Below are 20,907 nucleotides of genomic sequence, written 5' to 3'. Positions count from 1 at the left end.
GGGAAGGGATTCAATTAGCTGTCCCGGCTGGGGATTCATCGGTGCAATCACACCGGGGAGAGGCCGTTCACCTGCTCCATGTGTGGCAGGGGTTTCACTCAGTCAGATACCGTGTTGACACATCGCAAGTTCACACTGGGGAGAAGCTGTTCACATGCTCCATGTGTGATAAGGGATTCGCTTGGTTATCCAACCTGCTGACACACAAACGAGTTCACACTGGGATGAGGCCATTCACCTGCTCCGTCTGTGGGAAGGGATATGCTCGGTTAGCCATTTTCCAGAAACACCAGCGAATTCACACTGGAGAGAGCCCGTTGAACTGGTCTGTCTGTGGGAAGAGATTCACTCAGTCATCCAGCCTGCTGGCACACAACAAGCAAGTTCACACGAAGGAGAGACCGTTCACCTGCTCTGAGTGTGGGAAGGGATTCACTTGGTCATCTGACCTCCTGAGACATCAGCGAATTCACACTGGGGAGAGGCCGTTCACTTGCTCCATGTGTGGGAAGGGATTCGCTGTGTCATCCAACCTGCTGGCACACAACAAGCAAGTTCACACGAAGGAGAGGCCGTTCCCTTGCTCTGTGTGTGGGAGGAGATTCGTTGTGTCATCCGACCTCTTGCGACACCAGCGAGTTCACACTGGGGAGAGGCCGTTCACCTGCTCCGTGTGTGGGAAGGGATTCACTCAGTCATCCGACTACCTGAAACACCAGCGAGTTCACAATTGACTGCAGGGTTTGGATTCTGCTGTTAATCACATCCGGAACTGAACCATGTTCATTCTGGCAGTTGGCGTTTGTTTTTGCCGATGTTAATAACCCTGTAACTGGGCTATAGTTTAATAGTCTGTAAATATCAAATACATCAGCTTTCTTTTAAACACCCTGTGCCTAGTCCTTGATATCTCAATGATAAGACGAGCTGATTGACGACTTGTTATGAACTTGGTGGAATCTATCTTGGAACGGACTTCCCACAACTTTTTAAAAGATGGATCTACAAGATGTCCAAGTCTGACATTCGATTTCACCCGATGGGAAATACTCTGATAACCTGTTACTGTCACGGGGCAAAGCAGCATTGTTACTTTATCATCAGTTTAATCAAATTCAATGGGCAATCTGATCTCCAAAGGAAATGTCTCCTTAAAGCTGATGGTGTCGGCAGTTCTGCAGCTCATTTCTGTGGAATTCCCTGCCGCAGAGAGTTGTTGATGCTAGTTCATTGGATATATTCAAGAGGGAGTTAGATATGGCCATGGCGGCTAAAGAGATCAAGGGATATGGAGAGAATGCAGGAAAGGGGTACTGAGGGAATGATCAGCCATGATCTTATTGAATGGTGGTGCGGGCTCGAAGGGCCGAATAGCCTACTCCTGCACCTTTTTTCGATGTTTCTATATTTTATAGGAAGGACACGATTGCACTAGAGAGGATGCAGAGGAGATTTACTAGGATGCTGCCTGGAATGGAGAATCTTAGTTATGAGGACAGATTGGATAGGCTGGGTTTGTTCTCATTGGAACAGAGGAGGTTGAGAGGAGACATTATTGAGGTGTACAAAATATTGAGGGGCCTGGACAAAGTGGATAGTAAGGGCTTATTCCCTTTTGTGGAGGGGTCTATTACGAGGGGGCATAGTTTTAAGGTGGGTGGTGGAAGGTTTAGAGGGGATTTGAAGGGGGGATTCTTTCCGCAGAGGGTTGTGGGGATTTGCAATTCGCTGCCTGGAAGAGTGGTGGATGCAGAAACCCTCACCACTTTCAAGAGATGGTTGGATCGGCACTTAAAGTGCAGTAACTTGCAGGATCTAGAGCTGGTAATTGGGATTAGACTGGATGACCTTTTGTTGGATGGCGCAGATATAATGATAAGTACTGCAGGGAATAGAATACGGCCAGGGTGATCTCCTGGACTAGTTATGATCGCTTGGATGGGTCGGAGAGGAATTTTCCCAGATTTTTTCTCCCTAAATTGGTCTGGGTTTTTATTTGGTTTTTGCCTCTCCCAGAAGATCACATGGCTCTGGTTGGGAGTGTCGAATGCTTCAGTATAAGGGGTGTCGCAGTTGTGTGAGGCGGACTGGTTGGGCTGGGTGCTCTTTGCCTTTCTGTCGTTGTTCATAGATTTACATGTAACCTTTAGGGCTGCTGACCAAGGGCCGCACTGCTCTTTGTCGGCCGGCATGGACACGATGGGCCTAAATAGCGTCCTTCTGTGCTGTAAATGTCTACGTTTCTATGTTTCAATGTTTCTATGTTTTCACTTCTGTGGTGGATGAGGTAGCCTCTTGCGTGAAATTCAGCCCTTTTTCATTTATTTTCGAGCAGAGTGGATGTCGGTCATAATGGAAGTGGGGCAGAGCGCAGAAGATCGATCACAAGAGGGGTGGAAGTGGAGGCGGGACGGAGTCTCCGCAGCTGTCAGTCATCAGTGCAGCGCTGATGACGTCATGATGCGTGTGCGTCACCACATCTCTCCCCTTCACTTAAAGAGAAGAGACGCTGTGAGCTCTGCAATTATTTTAGTTAGGTCCACTGGGCCACCTTGGAGAATTTCAGCCGGGCACCCAAGAGAGAGTGCCAGGCTGCCTGTTGGCGGCCCGGCTGAACCTGGGGCCATAATTGTCCGGCCAAGCTGGCAGTCAGCCGACAAAAAAATTAAATGGCGGCCGCGGCAGCGCACTCTCCACTTGAATGGCCGCCGCACAGCCATGTTGCACACATCAAACACAGTGCAGCGACAGAAACAATTGTCGACTCCGCCGCATGGCCGCCGGGTGGTAAGAGGCATTATTGGGAGCCTGAATTTCGTCCCCCTGGACTGGAAGATTTTAGAAGAAGAGACAAGAACATTGTAGACCGCAAAATTCGACACCTTAGTGCTGGCAGGTAAGGCTGGTTTCAGGGAAAAAATGGCGGATGTCTTGCTTCTGCCCACTTCAAGCGTGGCCTTCCCTGCTCACCATCTTGGTGAAGGCGATAGCATGGGGGGGTGGGGGTGCATGCTTGCACCGGCTGTATGCAGAGTAGGCAGATCATAACATCAGTCAGCATGTAACGCTGAGTTGACACTCGACCTGTCATTTTAGATGTTGCCGTTCCTTAAACAATGCCCTCTCCTAAACAAGCACAGCTGAATGTGCGGTCAGCGCCATTTAAAGGGATACATCCAACTTAGAGATAAATTGATTATTTATCTTGTATTGGCTCTTGCAGAGTTTATATCAATATTGGCTTGCTGAAAGACATTTATAACATTGTTAAAGTGTGCAGGGAGTGTTTCTTGATATTGGGAAGGCATTGGCTGCAACTGGAAGCCTTCTGACTACATCATTTGCTCCCAGTCACACAGGCTCCACTTGCATTCCCCCTCCCGCTACAGCTTGACAGGGAGTTGGAGCAGAGGCAACAAAGACAAGCTGTTCACAGAGGGAGGAGGAGCAGGCGGAGCAGGGCTTACCCAGTTAGGATCTTCCGGGAGCACTTCTCCTACATGCACCTAAGCGAGGAGCAGTGTATTCGGAGGCTCGGCTTCACCAAGGAAGTGGTCACAGAACTCAGCCATCTCTTGAAACCGGACCTGCAGCCCCAGAGCAGGGTGACAACGATACTGCCAGTGGTCCACAAGGTGACTGTGCCTTGAATTCTTTTGATAATGGATCTTTCCAGGCTCGAACAGGGTGACATAGCTAACATTTCTACATCCATCGCTCATTCAGGAGGGCACAGAGGCTCTGTATTCCAGGAGAAGTAACTTTATTCCCTTCTCTCTAAACAGTGAGGAGCAGGAGGAGCGCATACGGGCTTCTCCAAATTAGCAAAAAATGATGTAGAACAGCAGTGGCCCGCCCCCGGACCCGACCCGACCCGACTCCCGCTTTCCCCCCCCCCCCCGCCCCCTCCGGACTGGATCCGACCTGACCTCCCTCTCCCCGACCTGACCTCCCTCTCCCTCCTTCCCCCCGACCTGAACAGAACCGACCTCCCTCCCACCACACCCCCGATCCGACCCAACGCCACCTACCTGTAAATCTGGTGCTGGGTCGGGCCCTGCCCGAAGTCTCAGGCCCGGCCCGTTCAGCCTCCCTCCCCCTTCTCCTTTCCCCCCACCCCATCTCCTTCCCCTCCCCCCATCTCCGTTCCTCCCCCCATCTCCTTCCCCCCTGCCCCCATCTCCTTCCCCCCCATCTCCTTCCCCCCCATCTCCTTTCTCCCCCCCAATCTCCTTTCCCCCCCATCTCCTTTCCCCATCTCCTTTTCCCCCATTTCCTTTCTCCCCATTCTCCCCTTTATCCCCTTCTCCCCCTCCCCTTCTCCCCCCCTCCCCCTTCTCCCCCCCTCCCCCTTCTCCCCCCCTCTCCCTTCTCCCCCATTCCTCCCCCTTCTCCCCCTTCCCTCTCTCTGCTCCCCCCCTCTCTTCCTCTACCCCCTCCTCCCCCTCCCCTCGCTGTCAGAAACACAGACACTGACAGACAGAGAATGAGAGACACACACAGACAGACAGAGAGATAGAGACACTGACAGAGACACACTGGGGGGGACATCCCAGCACGCTGTTGGAGGGCTCCCGGTGCTGCAGTCGGTAAGTAGAAAATGTTTTATTTATTGATTTTTCTTTTTAATTATTTCTTATTAATTTTTTTTGATTGATTTATTTGTTGATTTATTGATGTTTTTATCATTTATTATTGATGATGGCTCTTTATTTGTAAAACTGAAGTGTTTAATGTTTGTAAACTTCCCTTTAAACCACCCTCCCCATTCCCTATGCCTGATTTGTAACCTACTCCTGATTTTCTAAAGTGTAGACAAGTTTTTTCGAGCATACAAAAATCTTCACTTACTCGATTGTAAGTTCGTTTGGAGTAAGTTTTCACTGCCGAAACATTGAAAACAGGCGTAAGTGGCCGGACACGCCCCCTTTTGAAAAAAAAATTCTGTTCCAAAGTGAAACTGTTCTAACTGACTAGAACTGGAGCAAACTAAATGCCGAGATTTTGAATTTCTAAGATACTCCGTTCTACACCAGTTGCTCCAAAAAATCAGGAGCAACTGAGGCCGAAACTTGGGCCCTAGCAGTCCTCCAGTCTTCCAGCACCACACCTATAGCCAGAGAGAATTGGAAAATGATGGTCAGAGCCTCTGCTATTTCCTCCTTTGGTTCTCTTAATAGCCTGTGGATAGCTTCTAGGTTACTGCACAAGATAAAAGTTCGCGGGGTTGGGGGTAATATATCAGAATGGATAGAGGATTGGCTAACTAACAGAGAACAGAGAATTGGGATAAATGGTTCATTCTCTGGTTGGCAACCAGTAACTAGTGGGGTACCGCAGGGATCAGTGCTGGGACCCCAACTATTTACAATCTATATTAACGACATGGAAAAAGGTACTGAATGTAACGTAGCCAATATTGCTGATGATACAAAGATGGAAGGAAAAGCAATGTGATAGGAGGACATAAAAAATCTGCAAAAGGACAAAGTGAAACTGTTCTAACTGACTAGAACTGGAGCAAACTAAATGACGAGAATTCCGATTTCTAAGATACTCCGTTCTACACCAGTTGCTCTTAAAAATCAGGAGCAAATCATGTGGAAACTTGGGGCCGAGATAACTACATTTAAAATAACAAGAGGGGATATATTAAATAAACTAATCAAACTCAAAGAGGATAAAACACCTGGTCCGGATGGATTGCATCCATGCATTTTAAAAGAATCTAGGGAAGTGATAACAGACGCATTACCAGGCAGAAACACGAAGGCAGAATATTATTTGAATGGTGTCAGATTAGGAAGAGGGGAGGTGCAACGAGACCTGGGTGTCATGCAACATCAGTCATTGAAAGTTGGCATGCAGGTACAGCAGGCGGTGAAGAAGGAAAATGGTATGTTGGGCTTCATAGCTAGGGGATTTGAGTATAGGAGCAGGGAGGTCTTATTGCAGTTGTACAGGGCCTTGGTGAGGCCTCACCTGGATTATTGTGTTCAGTTTTGGTCTCCTAATCTGAGGAAGGACGTTCTTGCTATTGAGGGAGTGCAGCGAAGGTTCACCAGACTAATTTCAGGGATGGCTGGACTGTCATATGAGGAGAGACTGGATCGACTCGGCCTTTATTCACTGGCGTTTAGAAGGATGAGAGGGGATCTCATAGAAACATATAAAATTCTGACAGGTCTGGACAGGTTAGATACAGGAAGAATGTTCCTGATGTTGGGGAAGTCTAGAACCAGGGGACACAGTTAAGGATAAGGGGTAAGCCATTTAGGACTGAGATGAGGAGAAATGTCTTCACTCAGAGAGTTGTTAACCTGTGGAATTCCCTACTGCAGAAAGTTGTTGATGCCAGTTCGTTGGATATATTCAAGAGGGAGTTAGATATGGCCCTTACAGCTAAAGGGATCAAGGGGTATGGGGAGAAAGCAGGAAAGTGGTACTGAGGTGAATGATCAGCCATGATCTTATTGAATAGTGGTGCAGGCTCGAAGGGCCAAATGGCCTACTCCTGCACATATTTTCTATGTTTCTATGTTTCTATGTTTACCCACATATTGAATAATTAATTGGAAAAATATGTAATGTCAGAGGACAGACGGATAGCCTATATTTAAGAATGTCCAGGGAATTCTAGACCAGTCAGCTTAACATCAGTTGTAGGAAAAATAATGGAATCCCTACTGAAGGAAAAAAATAGAAGAACATCTAGAAACAAAAAATATAATAATGAATCAATTATTAAGGATGTCATAGCAGTGCATTTGGAAAGAGGTGACATGATAGGTCCAAGTCAGCATGGATTTGTGAAAGGGAAATCATGCTTGACAAATCTTCTGGAATTTTTTGAGGATGTTTCCAGTAGAGTGGATAAGGGAGAACCAGTTGATGTGGTATATTTGGACTTTCAGAAGGCGTTCGACAAGGTCCCACACAAGAGATTGATGTGCAAAGTTAGAGCACATGGGATTGGGGGTAGTGTACTGACATGGATTGAGAACTGGTTGTCAGACAGGAAGCAAAGAGTAGGAGTAAATGGGTACTTTTCAGAATGGCAGGCAGTGACTAGTGGGGTACCGCAAGGTTCTGTGCTGGGGCCCCAGCTGTTTACACTGTACATTAATGATTTAGATGAGGGGATTAAATGTAGTATCTCCAAATTTGCGGATGACACTAAGTTGGGTGGCAGTGTGAGCTGCGAGGAGGATGCTATGAGACTGCAGAGCGACTTGGATAGATTAGGTGAGTGGGCAAATGCATGGCAGATGAAGTATAATGTGGATAAATGTGAGGTTATCCACTTTGGTGGTAAAAACAGAGAGACAGACTATTATCTGAATGGTGACAGATTAGGAAAAGGGGAGGTGCAAAGAGACCTGGGTGTCATGGTACATCAGTCATTGAAGGTTGGCATGCAGGTGCAGCAGGCGGTTAAGAAAGCAAATGGCATGTTGGCCTTCATAGCAAGGGGATTTGAGTACAGGGGCAGGGAGGTGTTGCTACAGTTGTACAGGGCATTGGTGAGGCCACACCTGGAGTATTGTGTACAGTTTTGGTCTCCTAACCTGAGGAAGGACATTCTTGCTATTGAGGGAGTGCAGCGAAGGTTCACCAGACTGATTCCCGGGATGGCGAGACTGACCTATCAAGAAAGACTGGATCAACTGGGCTTGTATTCACTGGAGTTCAGAAGAATGAGAGGGGACCTCATAGAAACATATAAAATTCTGACGGGGTTAGACAGGTTAGATGCAGGAAGAATGTTCCCAATGTTGGGGAAGTCCAGAACCAGGGGACACAGTCTAAGGATAAGGGGTAAGCCATTTAGGACCGAGATGCGGAGGAACTTCTTCACCCAGAGAGTGGTGAACCTGTGGAATTCTCTACCACAGAATGTTGTTGAGGCCAATTCACTAAATATATTCAAAAAGGAGTTAGATGAGGTCCTTACTGCTAGGGGGATCAAGGGGTATGGCGAGAAAGCAGGAATGGGGTACTGAAGTTGAATGTTCAGCCATGAACTCATTGAATGGCGGTGCAGGCTAGAAGGGCCGAATGACCTACTCCTGCACCTATTTTCTATGTTTCTATGTTTCTATGAATAGTCAGCATGGATTTCAAAAGGGAAAGTATTGCTTAAGCAACCATATTGAATTTTTTGAAGAGCTAACAGAGAGATTAGACAAACGTAATGCAGCAGATGTAATTTATCTAGATTTTCAAAAGGCATTTGATAAGGTACCCTGTTATAGGTTGATGAACAAGGACAGTGAATGCACAGTCAGGAGATAAGTAGCAAAATGGATAGCTAGCTGGCTTCAAGACAGAAAGCAGAGAGTAGCGGTAAAAGGTAACTATTTACAGCGGCAGAAGGTGGGTAGTGGTGTTCCACAAGGACCAGTGCTGGAACCACAGTTGTTCACAATTTATATTAACGATTAATACTTTGGAATCAAAAGCACAATTTCTAAATTTGCGGTTGACACCAAATTGGGGAGTGGGGGACAGTCAATACTGAGGAGAACTGTAACAAATTACAGGAGGACATTAATAAACTTGCAGAATGAGCATATAATTGGAAAATTAAGTCCAACACAGATAATGTGAGGTATTACATTTTGGTCGGAAGAATAGGGAGGTCACTTATTACTTGGAAGGTGCGAGTCTAGGTGGATTACAGGAACAAAGGGATCTCGGAGTACAAATACACAAATCACTAAAAGTTGCGACACAGGTTAGCAAGGCCACAAACCAAGCACCAGGGTTTATTTCTAGAGGTATAGAATTGAAAAGTAGGGAAGTTATGCTAAACCTGTATCAAACCTTGGTTAAACTGCATACAGCTGTGTTATAAAATGGATCTATAGGCACTGGAGAGGGTGCAGAGAAGAGTTACAAGGATAATACCAGAAATGCGAGGGTATACATATGAGGAAAGGATGAATAGGCTGGGTCTCTTTTCTCTTGAAAAAAGAAGGATGACGGGTGACCTAATAGAGGTCCTTAAATAATGAAAGGTTTTGATAGAGTGGATCCAGAGAATGTTTCCACTTATGGGGAAGAGCATAACTACATAAGAACATAAGAAATAGGAACAGGAGTAGGCCATACGGCCCCTCGATAAGATCATGGCTGATCTGATCATGGACTCAGCTCCACTTCCCCACCCACTTCCCATAACCACTTATCGTTTAAGAAACTGTCTATTTTTGTCTTAAATTTATTCAATGTCCCAGCTTCCACAGCTCTCTGAAGCAGCGAGTTCCATAGATTTACAACCCTCTAAGAAAACGGGGGCGGGGGATGGAGGGGAGAGTAGTGGAGGTGGGGGGGGCGGAGAAACCCAGGGCGGGGGACAGGAGGGGCCACATTGCAGCGAAGGTCTGGGAGGGCGAAGTGTGTTGGAGGGGCGGGCCTGGGGGCTCTGTGCCTCGGTGTGGGGAGTGTTCAGAGTGGGGTGGACGGGTTGACTGCGCAGATGGCGGTTGGTGGATGTGGTGTGGTTGGCGTCGCGGGGGCGTGGCTCCAGGGTGGCCGGGCTGGGTGCTCGACATCCGGGGGTGTTCGGCATTTGGGAAGGATTCTGACGGGACGGGGCAGTTTGGGTGTGGGGGGAGTGTTCCTGGTGTTGGGTGGGTCCGGAGCCGGTGGGGGGGCACGCTCTTGGGATGGGGGTGTGGGCTGTTTGGGGCTGGGATGGGGAGAGACTTCTTCACTCGGGGAGTTGTTGGCCTGTGGGGTTCCCTGCCGCGGAGAGTTGTTGATGCCAGTTCATTGGATGTGTTCGGGAGGGAGTTGGATGTGGTCCTTACGGCTGGGGGGTTCGGGGGTTGTGAAGGGGGTGTGGCGGGGGTGGCTGCTGGGATGGGTGATCAGCCATGATCTTGTTGAATGACGGTGCAGGCTCGAAGGGCCGAATGGCCTACTCCTGCACCTATGTTTAAAATAAATTTCTCCTCATCTCAGTTTTAAATGGGCGGCCCCTTATTCTAAGATCATGCCCTCTAGTTCTAGTCTCCCCCATCAGTGGAAACATCCTCTCTGCATCCACCTTGTCAAGTCCCCTCATAATCTTATACGTTTCGATAAGATCACCTCTCATTCTTCTGAATTTCAATGAGTAGAGGCCCAACCTACTCAACCTTTCCTCATAAGTCAACCCCCTCATCCCCGGAATCAACTTAGTGAACCTTCTCTGAACTGCCTCCAAAGCAAGTATATCCTTTCATAAATATGGAAACCAAAACTGCACGCAGTACTCCAGGTGTGGACGCACCAATACCTTATATAGCTGCAGCAAGACTTCCCTGCTTTTATACTCCATTCTCTTTGCAATAAAGGCCAAGATACCATTGGCCTTCCTGATCGCTTGCTATACCCGCATACTATCCTTTTGTGTTTCATGCACAAGTACCCCCAGGTCCCACTGTACTGCGGCACTTTGCAATCTTTCTCCATTTAAATAATAACTTGCCCTTTGATTTTTTTCCTGCCAAAGTCAATTTCCAACATTATACTGCATCTGCCAAATTTTTGCCCACACACTTAGCCTGTCTATGTCCTTTTGCAGATTTTTTATGTCCTCCTTTCACATTGCTTTTCCTTCCATCTTTGTATCATCAGCAATATTGGCTACGTTACATTCAGTCCCTTCTTCCATGTCGTTAATATAGATTGTAAATAGTTGGGGTCCCAGCACTGATCCCTGCGGTACCCCACTAGTTACTGGTTGCCAACCAGAGAATGAACCATTTATCCCAACTCTCTGTTCTCTGTTAGTTAGCCAATCCTCTATCCATGCTGATATATTACCCCCAACCCCGCGAACTTTTATCTTGTGCAGTAACCTAGAAGCTATCCACAGGCTATTAAGAGAACCAAAGGAGGAAATAGCAGAGGCTCTGACCATCATTTTCCAATTCTCTCTGGCTATAGGTGTGGTGCTGGAAGACTGGAGGACTGCTAGGGCCCAAGTTTTGGCCTCAGTTGCTCCTGATTTTTTGGAGCAACTGGTGTAGAACGGAGTATCTTAGAAATTCAAATTCTCGGCATTTAGTTTGCTCCAGTTCTAGTCAGTTAGAACAGTTTCACTTTGGAACAGAATTTTTTTTTCAAAAGGGGGCGTGTCCAGCCACTTACGCCTGTTTTCAAAGTTTCGGCAGTGAAAACTTACTCCAAACTAACTTACAATCGAGTAAGTGAAGATTTTTGTACGCTCGAAAAAACTTGTCTACACTTTAGAAAAACAGGCGTAGGTTACAAATCAGGTGTAGGGAATGGGGAGGGGGGGTTTAAAGGGAAGTTTACAAACATTAAACACTTCAGTTTTACAAATAAAGAGCCATCATCAATAATAAATGATAAAAACATCAATAAATCAACAAATAAATCAATCAAAAAAAATTAATAAGAAATAATTAAAAAGAAAAATCAATAAATAAAACATTTTCTACTTACCGACTGCAGCACCCCGAGCCCTCCAACAGCGTGCTGGGATGCACCCCCCCCCCCACCCCCCCCAGTGTGTCTCTGTCAGTGTCTCTATCTCTCTGTCTGTCTGTCTGTGTATGTCTCTCACTCTCTGTCTGTCAGTGTCTGTGTTTCTGACAGCGAGGAGAGGGGGAGGATGGGGGTAGAGGGAGAGAGGGGGGGCAGGAGGAGGGGAGAGAGGGAGGCAGAGGGGGAGGGAGGGAAGGGGGAGGGATTGGGGGGGAAGGGGAGGGATGGGGGGAAGGGGAAGGGAAAGAGGAGAAGGGGAAGGGGGGAGGAGAAGGGGATAGGGGTGGAGGAGAAGAGGAATGGGGGGAGGAGAAGGGGAAAAAGAAGAGGGGAGAAGGGGAAGGAGAGGGGGGAGAAGGGGAAGGGAAAGAAAGGAGAAGGGGGGAAAGGAGAAGGGGGCAAAGGAGGGGGGGAAAGGAGAAGACGGGGGTAAGGAGAAGGGGGAAAGGAGAAGGAGGGGAAAGGAGAAGGGAGAAGGAGAAGGGGGGAATGGAGAAGGGGTTTAAAGGAGAAGGGGGGTGAAGGAGAAGGGGGGAAAAGGAGAAGGGTAAAGGAGAAGGGGGAAAAGGAGGGGGGGAAAGGAGAAGGGGGAAAGGAGAAGGGGGGAAAGAGAGGGGGAGAAGGAGAGTGGTGGTGGGTCGGGAGCGCGGGTCGGGTCGGAGGGAGGTCGGTTCGGTTCGGGTCGGGGAGGTGGGGGAAAGCGCGGGTTGGGTCCAGTCTGGGGGGTCGTGTCGGGTCCGGTCCGGGGGGTTGGGTCGGGTCGGGTCCGGGGGCGGGGGGCGGGGGGAGGGAAGCGGGAGTCAGGTCGGTGTCGGGGTTGGGTGGGGTCCGGGGGCGGCGGGGGGAAGCGGGAGTCGAGTCGGGTCGGGAGGAAGCAGGAGCTGGGCGTGGGAGGCAGCCTTATGCACGCAGCCCCAGTGAAGCCATTCGGCCTGGGCTAGGGGCTGCATGCTTCGGGCCCCTCCCACACAGTTTTGGGCGCCTGGAGCTACTGCACATGCGCGCCCAATGTAGCATGCATGTGCAGAGGTCCCGGCACGGTTTTCAGCGCAGGGACCTAGCTCCGCCCCCCACAGCTTGTGCTGCGCTGCGCCCGACTCCAGAGGACCAGCAGGGAGCTGGAGAATCTGTACGTTTTTTTTAGGCGCACTTTCTGGCGCGAAAAACGGGCGTCCAGGTTTGGGCGGCGCCATTCTAGGCGCGGCCCGAAACTTGGGCCCCTAATGTACCTTTGTTTAAAAAGAGAGAAAGGGATAGACTGAGTAATTACAGGCCAGTCAGCCTAACCTCGGTGCTGGGAAAATTATTGGAAAAAATTCTGAGGGATAGTATAAATCTTCATTTAGAAAGACACGGATTAATCAAGGACAGTCAGCATGGATTTGTTAAAAAGAAGGCAGAGGGGAGACCTAATTGAAGTCTTTAAAATTATGAAAGATTTTGATAGAGTGGATACAGAGAGAATGTTTCCACTTGTGGGAAAGAATATAACTAGAAGCCATCAACAGGCTGTTAAGAGAAGCAAAAGACTAACTTGATTGAATTTTTTGAGAAGATAACAAGGAGGGTCGATGAGGGTAATGCATTTGATATAGTGTATATGGATATTAGCAAGGCTTTTGATAAGGTCCCGCATGGCAGACTGGTCACGAAAGTAAAAGCCCATGGGATCCAGAACAAAGTGGCAAGTTGGATCCAAAATTGGCTCAGAGGCAGAAAGCAAAGGGTAATGGTTGATGGGTATTTTTGTGATTGGACGGCTGTTCCAAGTGGGGTTCTGTAGGGCTCAGTATTAGATACCTTTCTTTTTGTGGTATCTATCAATGATTTGGACTTGAATATAGGGGCTATGATTAAGAAGTTTGCAGATGATACAAAAATTGGCCATGTGGTTGATAAAAGCTGTAGACTGCAAGAAGATATCAATGAACTGGTCAGGTGGGCAGAACAGTGGCAAATGAAATTCAATCTGGAGAAGTGTGAGGTAATGCATTTGGGGAGGATTAACAAGGCAAGGGAAGACACAATAAATGGGAGGACACTGAGAAGTATAGAGTAACAAAGGAACTTTGGAGTGCATGTCAACAGATCCCTGAAGACAGCAAGCCAGGTAGATAAGGTGTTTAAGAAAGTATACGGAATACTTGCCTTTATTAGCTGAGGCATAGAAAACATGAGCAGGGACGTTATGCTTGAACTGCATAAAACACTAGTTAGAGCACAGCTTGAGTACTGCATGCAGTTCAGGTCACCACATTACAGAAAAAATGTGATTGCACGACAGAGGGTACAGAGGAGATTTACGAGGATGTTGCCTGGATTGGAGAATTTTAGCTTTGAGGAAAGATTCGATAGGCTGGGGTTGTTTTCTTTGGAACAGAGGAGGCTGAGGGGAGAATTTATTGAGGTGTATAGAATTATGAGGGGCTTAGATAGAGTGGATAGGAAGGACCTATTTCTCTTAGCAGAGGGCATAGATTTAAAGTAATTGGTAGGTTGAGAGGGGATTTGAGGGGAAATGTTTTCACCCAGATGGTGGGGGGGTGGGAGGGGTCTGGAACTCACTGCCTGAAAGGGTGGTTGTGGCAGAAACCCTCACCACATTTAAAAAGTACTTTGATATGCATTTGAAGTGCTATAAACTATGAGGCTATGGACCAAGAGCTGGAAAGTGGGATTAGGCTGGATAGCTCTTTGTTGGCCAGACCAGACACGATGGGTCGAAATGGTCTCCTTCCGTGCTGTAAATTTCTATGATTCATGATCAATGTAAGATAGTCACCAAGAAATCCAATAGAGAATTCTGAAGAAATTTCTTTACCCAAAGAGTGGTGGGAATATGGAACTTGCTACCACAGGGAGTGGTTGAAGAGAATAGTATAGATGCATTTAAGAGGAGGCTGGACAAGCATATGAGGGAGAAGGGAATAGAGGGCTATGCTGATAGATTTAAATGTGGAAAGACGTCAGCATGGACTGATTGGATCGAATGGCCTGTTTCTGTGCCATATATCCTATGTAATCCATGATACAGGGTGCCATTGACTGCACACACGTGACCAAATATCGTCACCAAATATTTCTTCAGGACCTGGCACATCTACAACAACCATGCAGTCTCAGTCATCCCAGGTACAGCGCGAGCTGGTGCAGGAGGGCGACGGCAGCGAAGAGGAACGTCACCAAGGTGCAGGCCGGTGATTGGAGTGTGGGCAGGTACAGCAGGAGCAACGAGGTCAGAGCGAAGGAGCGACAAGAGATTGTTGAGGGACATGATTCGGGGCCCAGAAGAGGCGAGGGCCCAGGGGCAGCATAGGCCAGCCCACACTGCGCTATGTGCATGCACTAGGTCCGTGCAGCAAAGCTGGTCTTGGTTAACCCTTGCCACTGGACCAAGACTTAGCTCTGTCAAGCCCGTGTGGTGGCTGGGGTGCAACAGCCACCACACGTTAGAAAAATCCAAGCACAGGCATCTTCCACCCTTCAAAATGCAGCTTGGGATCTGGAATGTTAGGCCCTTCATTGAAACACCTGTGAACTCATCCCTTTTTGGCGTGGAAGCAAGTCATCCTCATTTCGAGGGACTGCCTATGATGATGATGATAGAGATAGCACCTCTAGAACTCTGACCACTAGTGTGTGCCGTAGACATATCTAAATCTGCACCTGAAGCTATACCAATGAGCTGACCTAGGAAAATTGGCTGCAAACACAACATTTCCTTTCGAATGTTTAACACCTGTCAACAACTATTCTGGTTTAAATTCTGCCGTTAGAGCAAAATCTAGACTAGAGGGTCCACATTTCCTCCGAGGTAAAACTCCAAGCTTGGGCTGGATTTTCGGTTGTCTATAGCCTTAGTTAATGCCCAGAGCGGGTGTTAATGTGAGCGTTAGAGCTTAGCATTCGGGTGCACTGCTTTTAGCGCCCTGACGGAAAATTCATTAGAGGTTTAGCGGGGGCACAAAGTGCTAGCTGACCATCACTCGATCATGACATCAGTCGTGGTGCAATGCCCAGGCTCGCGCCCAGGTCGCTAAATTAAGTGTGGTCACCTCATTTAGCGCCTGCCATTAACAACGTCTGGGAAAACAGTCGGTATAGGCTTGCAGTGTCGTTAGCTGGTGGCTACTTAAAGGGATGAGGAAGCGCTTCCCTCGGAGGTCACAGCCAATGCAACGGTTACACAGAGCACGATGGTGAGCCTCCGAGTTTCCAGCAACAAACAGACATATCAGTTCAGCTTGAGAAAAAGTCATTTTGAAAACTTCAATGGGGGCATTACTTATTCACCAGCGTCACATTCTACATGCTCTCGCAAGACGACACGACAAAAGCGAGGCTGTTGGCCATGTCAGCGGCTGAAGGAGGAGAGACCCTAGACGTCAGGGAAAGAGGCCTTACCTCCACAGCTTTACCGGCGACAATACTCATTACTAGACCTGTCTAAGGAGCATTCTGTCAGAAGGCTGTGCTTCTTAAAGGAGGTCTTAACAGACATATACCATCTCCTGCAGGAAGACCTGCAGACTCACATCGACATCAGGACTGCGCTGCCCGTCGCAGTGAAGGTCACAGTGACACTCACCTTCTATGCCTCCGACTCCTTCCAGACTGCATCAGGGGACATAGAAACATAGAAACATAGAAAATAGGTGCAGGAGTAGGCCATTCGGCCCTTCTAGCCTGCACCGCCATTCAATGAATTCATGGCTGAACATGCAACTTCAGTACCCCATTCCTGCTTTCTCGCAGTAGTAAGGACTTCATCTAACTCCTTTTTGACTATATTTAGTGAATTGGCCTCAACAACTTTCTGTGGTAGAGAATTCCACAGGTTCACCACTCTCTGGGTGAAGAAGTTTCTCCTCATCTCGGTCCTAAATGGCTTACCCCTTATCCTTAGACTGTGTCCCCTGGTTCTGGACTTCCCCAACATTGGGAACATTCTTCCTGCATCTAACCTGTCTAAACCCATCAGAATTTTAAACGTTTCTATGAGGTCCCCTCGCATTCTTCTGAACTCCAGTGAATACAAGCCCAGTTGATCCAGTCTTTCTTGATAGGTCAGTCCCGCCATCCCGGGAATCAGTCTGGTGAACCTTCGCTGCACTCCCTCAATAGCAAGAATGTCCTTCCTCAGGTTAGGAGACCAAAACTGTACACAATACTCCAGGTGTGACCTCACCAAGGCCCTGTACAACTGTAGCAACACCTCCCTGCCCCTGTACTCAAATCCCCTCGCTGTGAAGGCCAACATGCCATTTGCTTTCTTAACCGCCTGCTGTACCTGCATGCCAACCTTCAATGACTGATGTACCATGCCACCCAGGTCTCGTTGCACCTCCCCTTTTCCTAATCTGTCACCATTCAGATTATAGTCGGTCTCTCTGTTTTTCCCACCAAAGTGGATAACCTCACATTTATCCACATTATACTTCATCTGCCATGCATTTGCCCACTCACCTAACCTATCCAAGTCGCTCTGCAGTCTCATAGCATCCTCCTCGCAGCTCACACTGCCACCCAACTTAGTGTCATCCGCAAATTTGGAGATACTACATTTAATCCCCTCATCTAAATCATTAATGTACAATGTAAACAGCTGGGGCCCCAGCACAGAACCTTGCGGTACCCCACTAGTCACTGCCTGCCATTCTGAAAAGTCCCCATTTACTCCTACTTTTGCTTCCTGTCTGACAACCAGTTCTCAATCCATGTCAGCACACTACCCCAATCCCATGTGCTTTAACTTTGCACATTAATCTCTTGTGTGGGACCTTGTCGAAAGCCTTCTGAAAGTACAAATATACCACATCAACTGGTTCTCCCTTGTCCACTCTCGTGGAAACATCCTCAAAAAATTCCAGAAGATTTGTCAAGCATGATTTCCCTTTCACAAATCCATGCTGACTTGGACCTATCATGTCACCTCTTTCCAAATGCACTGCTATGACATCCTTAATAATTGATTCCATCATTTTACCCACTACCGATGTCAGGCTGACCGGTCTATAATTCTCTGTTTTCTCTCTCCCTCCTTTTTTAAAAAGTGGGGTTACATTGGCTACCCTCCACTCGATAGGAACTGATCCAGAGTCAATGGAATGTTGGAAAATGACTGTCAATGCATCCGCTATTTCCAAGGCCACCTCCTTAAGTACTCTGGGATGCAGTCCATCAGGCCCTGGGGATTTATCGGCCTTCAATCCCATCAATTTCCCCAACACAATTTCCCGACTAATAAGGATTTCCCTCAGTTCCTCCTCCTTACTAGACCCTCTGACCCCTTTTATATCCGGAAGGTTGTTTGTGTCCTCCTTAGTGAATACCGAACCAAAGTACTTGTTCAATTGGTCCGCCATTTCTTTGTTCCCCGTTATGACTTCCCCTGATTCTGACTGCAGGGGACCTACGTTTGTCTTTACTAACCTTTTTCTCTTTACAAATCTATAGAAACTTTTGCAATCCGTCTTAATGTTCCCTGCAAGCTTCTTCTCGTACTCCATTTTCCCTGCCCTAATCAAACCCTTTGTCCTCCTCTGCTGAGTTCTAAATTTCTCCCAGTTCCCTGGTTCGCTGCTATTTCTGGCCAATTTGTATGCCACTTCCTTGGCTTTAATACTATCCCTGATTTCCCTTGATAGCCACGGTTGAGCCACCTTCCCTTTTTTATTTTTACGCCAGACAGGAATGTACAATTGTTGTAGTTCATCTAAATGTCTGCCATTGCCCATCCACAGTCAACCCCTTAAGTATCATTCGCCAATCTATCCTAGCCAATTCACGCCTCATACCTTCAAAGTTACCCTTCTTTAAGTTCTGGACCATGGTCTCTGAATTAACTGTTTCAATCTCCATCCTAATGCAGAATTCCACCATATTATGGTCACTCTTCCCCAAGGAGCCTCGCACAACGAGATTGCTAATTAATCCTCTCTCATTACACAACACCCAGTCTAAGATGGCCTCCCCCCTAGTTGGTTCCTCGACATATTGGTTGAGAAAACCATCTCTTATGCACTCCAGGAAATCCTCCTCCACCGTATTGCTTCCAGTTTGGTTAGCCCAATCTATGTGCATATTAAAATCACCCATTATAACTGCTGCACCTTTATTGCATGCACCCCTAATTTCCTGTTTGATGCCCTCCCCAACATCACTACTACTGTTTGGAGGTCTGTACACAACTCCCACTAACGTTTTTTGCCCTTTGGTGTTCTGCAGCTCTACCCATATAGATTCCACATCATCCAAGCTAATGTCCTTCCTAACTATTGCATTAATCTCCTCCTTAACCAGCAATGCTACCCCACCTCCTTTTCCTTTTATTCTATCCTTCCTGAATGTTGAATACCCCTGGATGTTGAGTTCCCAGCCCTGATCATCCTGGAGCCACGTCTCTGTAAACCCAATCACATCATATTTGTTAACATCTATTTGCACAGTTAATTCATCCACCTTGTTACGGATACTCCTTGCATTAAGACACAAAGCCTTCAGGCTTGTTTTTTTAACACCCTTTGTCCTTTTAGAATTTTGCTGTACAGTGGCCCTTTTTGTTCTTTGCCTTGGGTTTCTCTGCCCTCCACTTTTCCTCATCTCCTTTCTGTCTTTTGCTTTTGTCTCCTTTTTGTTTCCCTCTGTCTCCGTGAATTGGTTCCCATCCCCCTGCCATATTAATTTAACTCCTCCCCAACAGCACTAGCAAACACTCCCCCTAGGACATTGGTTCAGGTCCTGCCCAGGTGCAGACCGTCCAGTTTGTACTGGTCCCACCTCCCCCAGAACCGGTTCCAATGCCCCAGGAATTTGAATCCCTCCCTGCTGCACCACTGCTCAAGCCACGTATTCTTCTGCGCTATCCTGCGATTCCTACTCTGACTAGCACGTGGCACTGGTAGCAATCCCGAGATTGCTACTTTTGAGGTCCTACTTTTTAATTTAGCTCCTAGCTCCTTAAATTCGTTTCGTAGGACCTCATCCCTTTTTTTACCTATGTCGTTGGTACCAATATGCAGCATCACACAATTCGCAGCACATCGCTGCATCTGTGATGTCACACAGGCTCTCTACACATGTAGAATGGCCTTCATTACCTTCCCGCTGTCCAGGGAGAACCAGCATGAGCGTGCATATGGTTTTGGTAGGATAGCGGGCTTCCAGAGGGTGTAAGGAGCAATTGACTGTCAGCACGTGGCCTTGAAAGCACCATTCCAGACCGCAGAAGTATTCAGAAACAGAAAGGAATACCACTTCCTAAATGTGCAGCTGGTGTGCGACCACAAGCAATGCATCCTCACAGTCAATGCTCTGTATCCTGGATGCGCACAAGATGCGTTTAGCCTCTGCGAGAGCACTATCTCACGACTGTTTCAGCCACTACGGGAAGGCTGAGGCTGGCTGCTCAGGGACAAAGGATATAGCCTGGCCACCTCGCTAATGACATAAGAACATAAGAACATAATAAATAGGAGCAGGAATAGGCCATACGCTCCTCGAGCTTGCTCCACCATTTTATACAATCTTAGCTGATCCGATCATGGACTCAACCACAGATGTTAGGCTAACTGGTCCAGATGACCCCCTCCACAACCCCACCACAGAACTGGAAGAATGCTACAATGAGAGCCATGCTGCCACCCGCAACATCATAGAGCAGAGAATAGGGCTGGTGAAGCAATGATTCCGATGTCTGGACCGCTCTGGAGGCAGTCTTCAATGTTACCCTCCACAGCTCTCACTATTCATGCATGCTGCAGAATTTGGCCATCATGAGAGCCCAGGCCTTGCCAGTGGGGATCGTAGGCCTACCTCAGGAGGAGGACAAGGGGGAGGAGGAGGAGGAAGAGGAACAGGAGCCTGGCCACACCCGGAATGTCAAGTAACATGACGAGGACCAGCAGCAGCCACGGAGGAAGCAGCGTGCAAATGTTGGTGACGGCAGGACTATTCGGTGGCGGCTCATAAGGGATCGGTTTGCTTAAATGGAGGGAGCTAAGAAATGCAGCTAATAATGATCGCGCATTATGCCACAGTAATGCCACGTCTCCATCACAAGTCCACAGTCATACACCAGAGGCTGAAGGAGATGCTCCAAGTAACAATTTATTTAACACACATCGCTGGAACAACCCCAATGACCCTCAAATGAAACAAAATAGAGCAGCCGCCCCTTCAAAGAAAACAAACAAACATGAGAGTTGATTAATTTTTTACAGCGGTCCCATGGTGTTGCGCAGTGGGTCTTATGATAGCAATTCCCACCCCTCTGCCTCACTCCCCTCCCACGCCTACTGTTTCTCCTCAATGTGGCCTCAGTGCCTGCAGCATGGCCGCTTAAGGGCTGCTGTGTATCTGAGGCAGTCAGGACAGACGATCTACGTGGACGCGCTTGATCAGCTG

General features: G+C 47.8%; 1 protein-coding gene across 1 annotated transcript; it reads left to right on the top strand.

Moving 5' to 3' along the window:
* The first annotated feature begins 161 nt into the window (after nt 1–161).
* Nucleotides 162–20,390, top strand: LOC139273891 (gastrula zinc finger protein XlCGF8.2DB-like). Its single transcript, XM_070890965.1, has 2 exons — nt 162–671; nt 20,265–20,390. Exons 1-2 carry the CDS (start codon nt 162–164, stop codon nt 20,388–20,390), a joined length of 636 nt encoding a protein of 211 aa, XP_070747066.1.
* Nucleotides 20,391–20,907: the final 517 nt, after the last annotated feature.

This window comes from Pristiophorus japonicus, chromosome 9, assembly GCF_044704955.1.
Source record: "Pristiophorus japonicus isolate sPriJap1 chromosome 9, sPriJap1.hap1, whole genome shotgun sequence".
NCBI lineage: Eukaryota > Metazoa > Chordata > Chondrichthyes > Pristiophoridae > Pristiophorus > Pristiophorus japonicus.
Note: the sequence above shows the minus strand (reverse complement) of the source record. Positions and strands in the feature narration are given on the sequence as shown.

What these genes read in the sequence shown, in the direction of transcription:
- LOC139273891 (XM_070890965.1), top strand. Translation starts at nt 162, where the DNA reads ATGTGTGATAAGGGATTCGCTTGGTTATCCAACCTGCTGACACACAAA. An exon ending in AGAGGCCGTTCACCTGCTCC is followed by an intron (nt 672 to 20,264) that starts GTGTGTGGGAAG and finishes TGCATGCTGCAG; the next exon opens with AATTTGGCCATCATGAGAGC.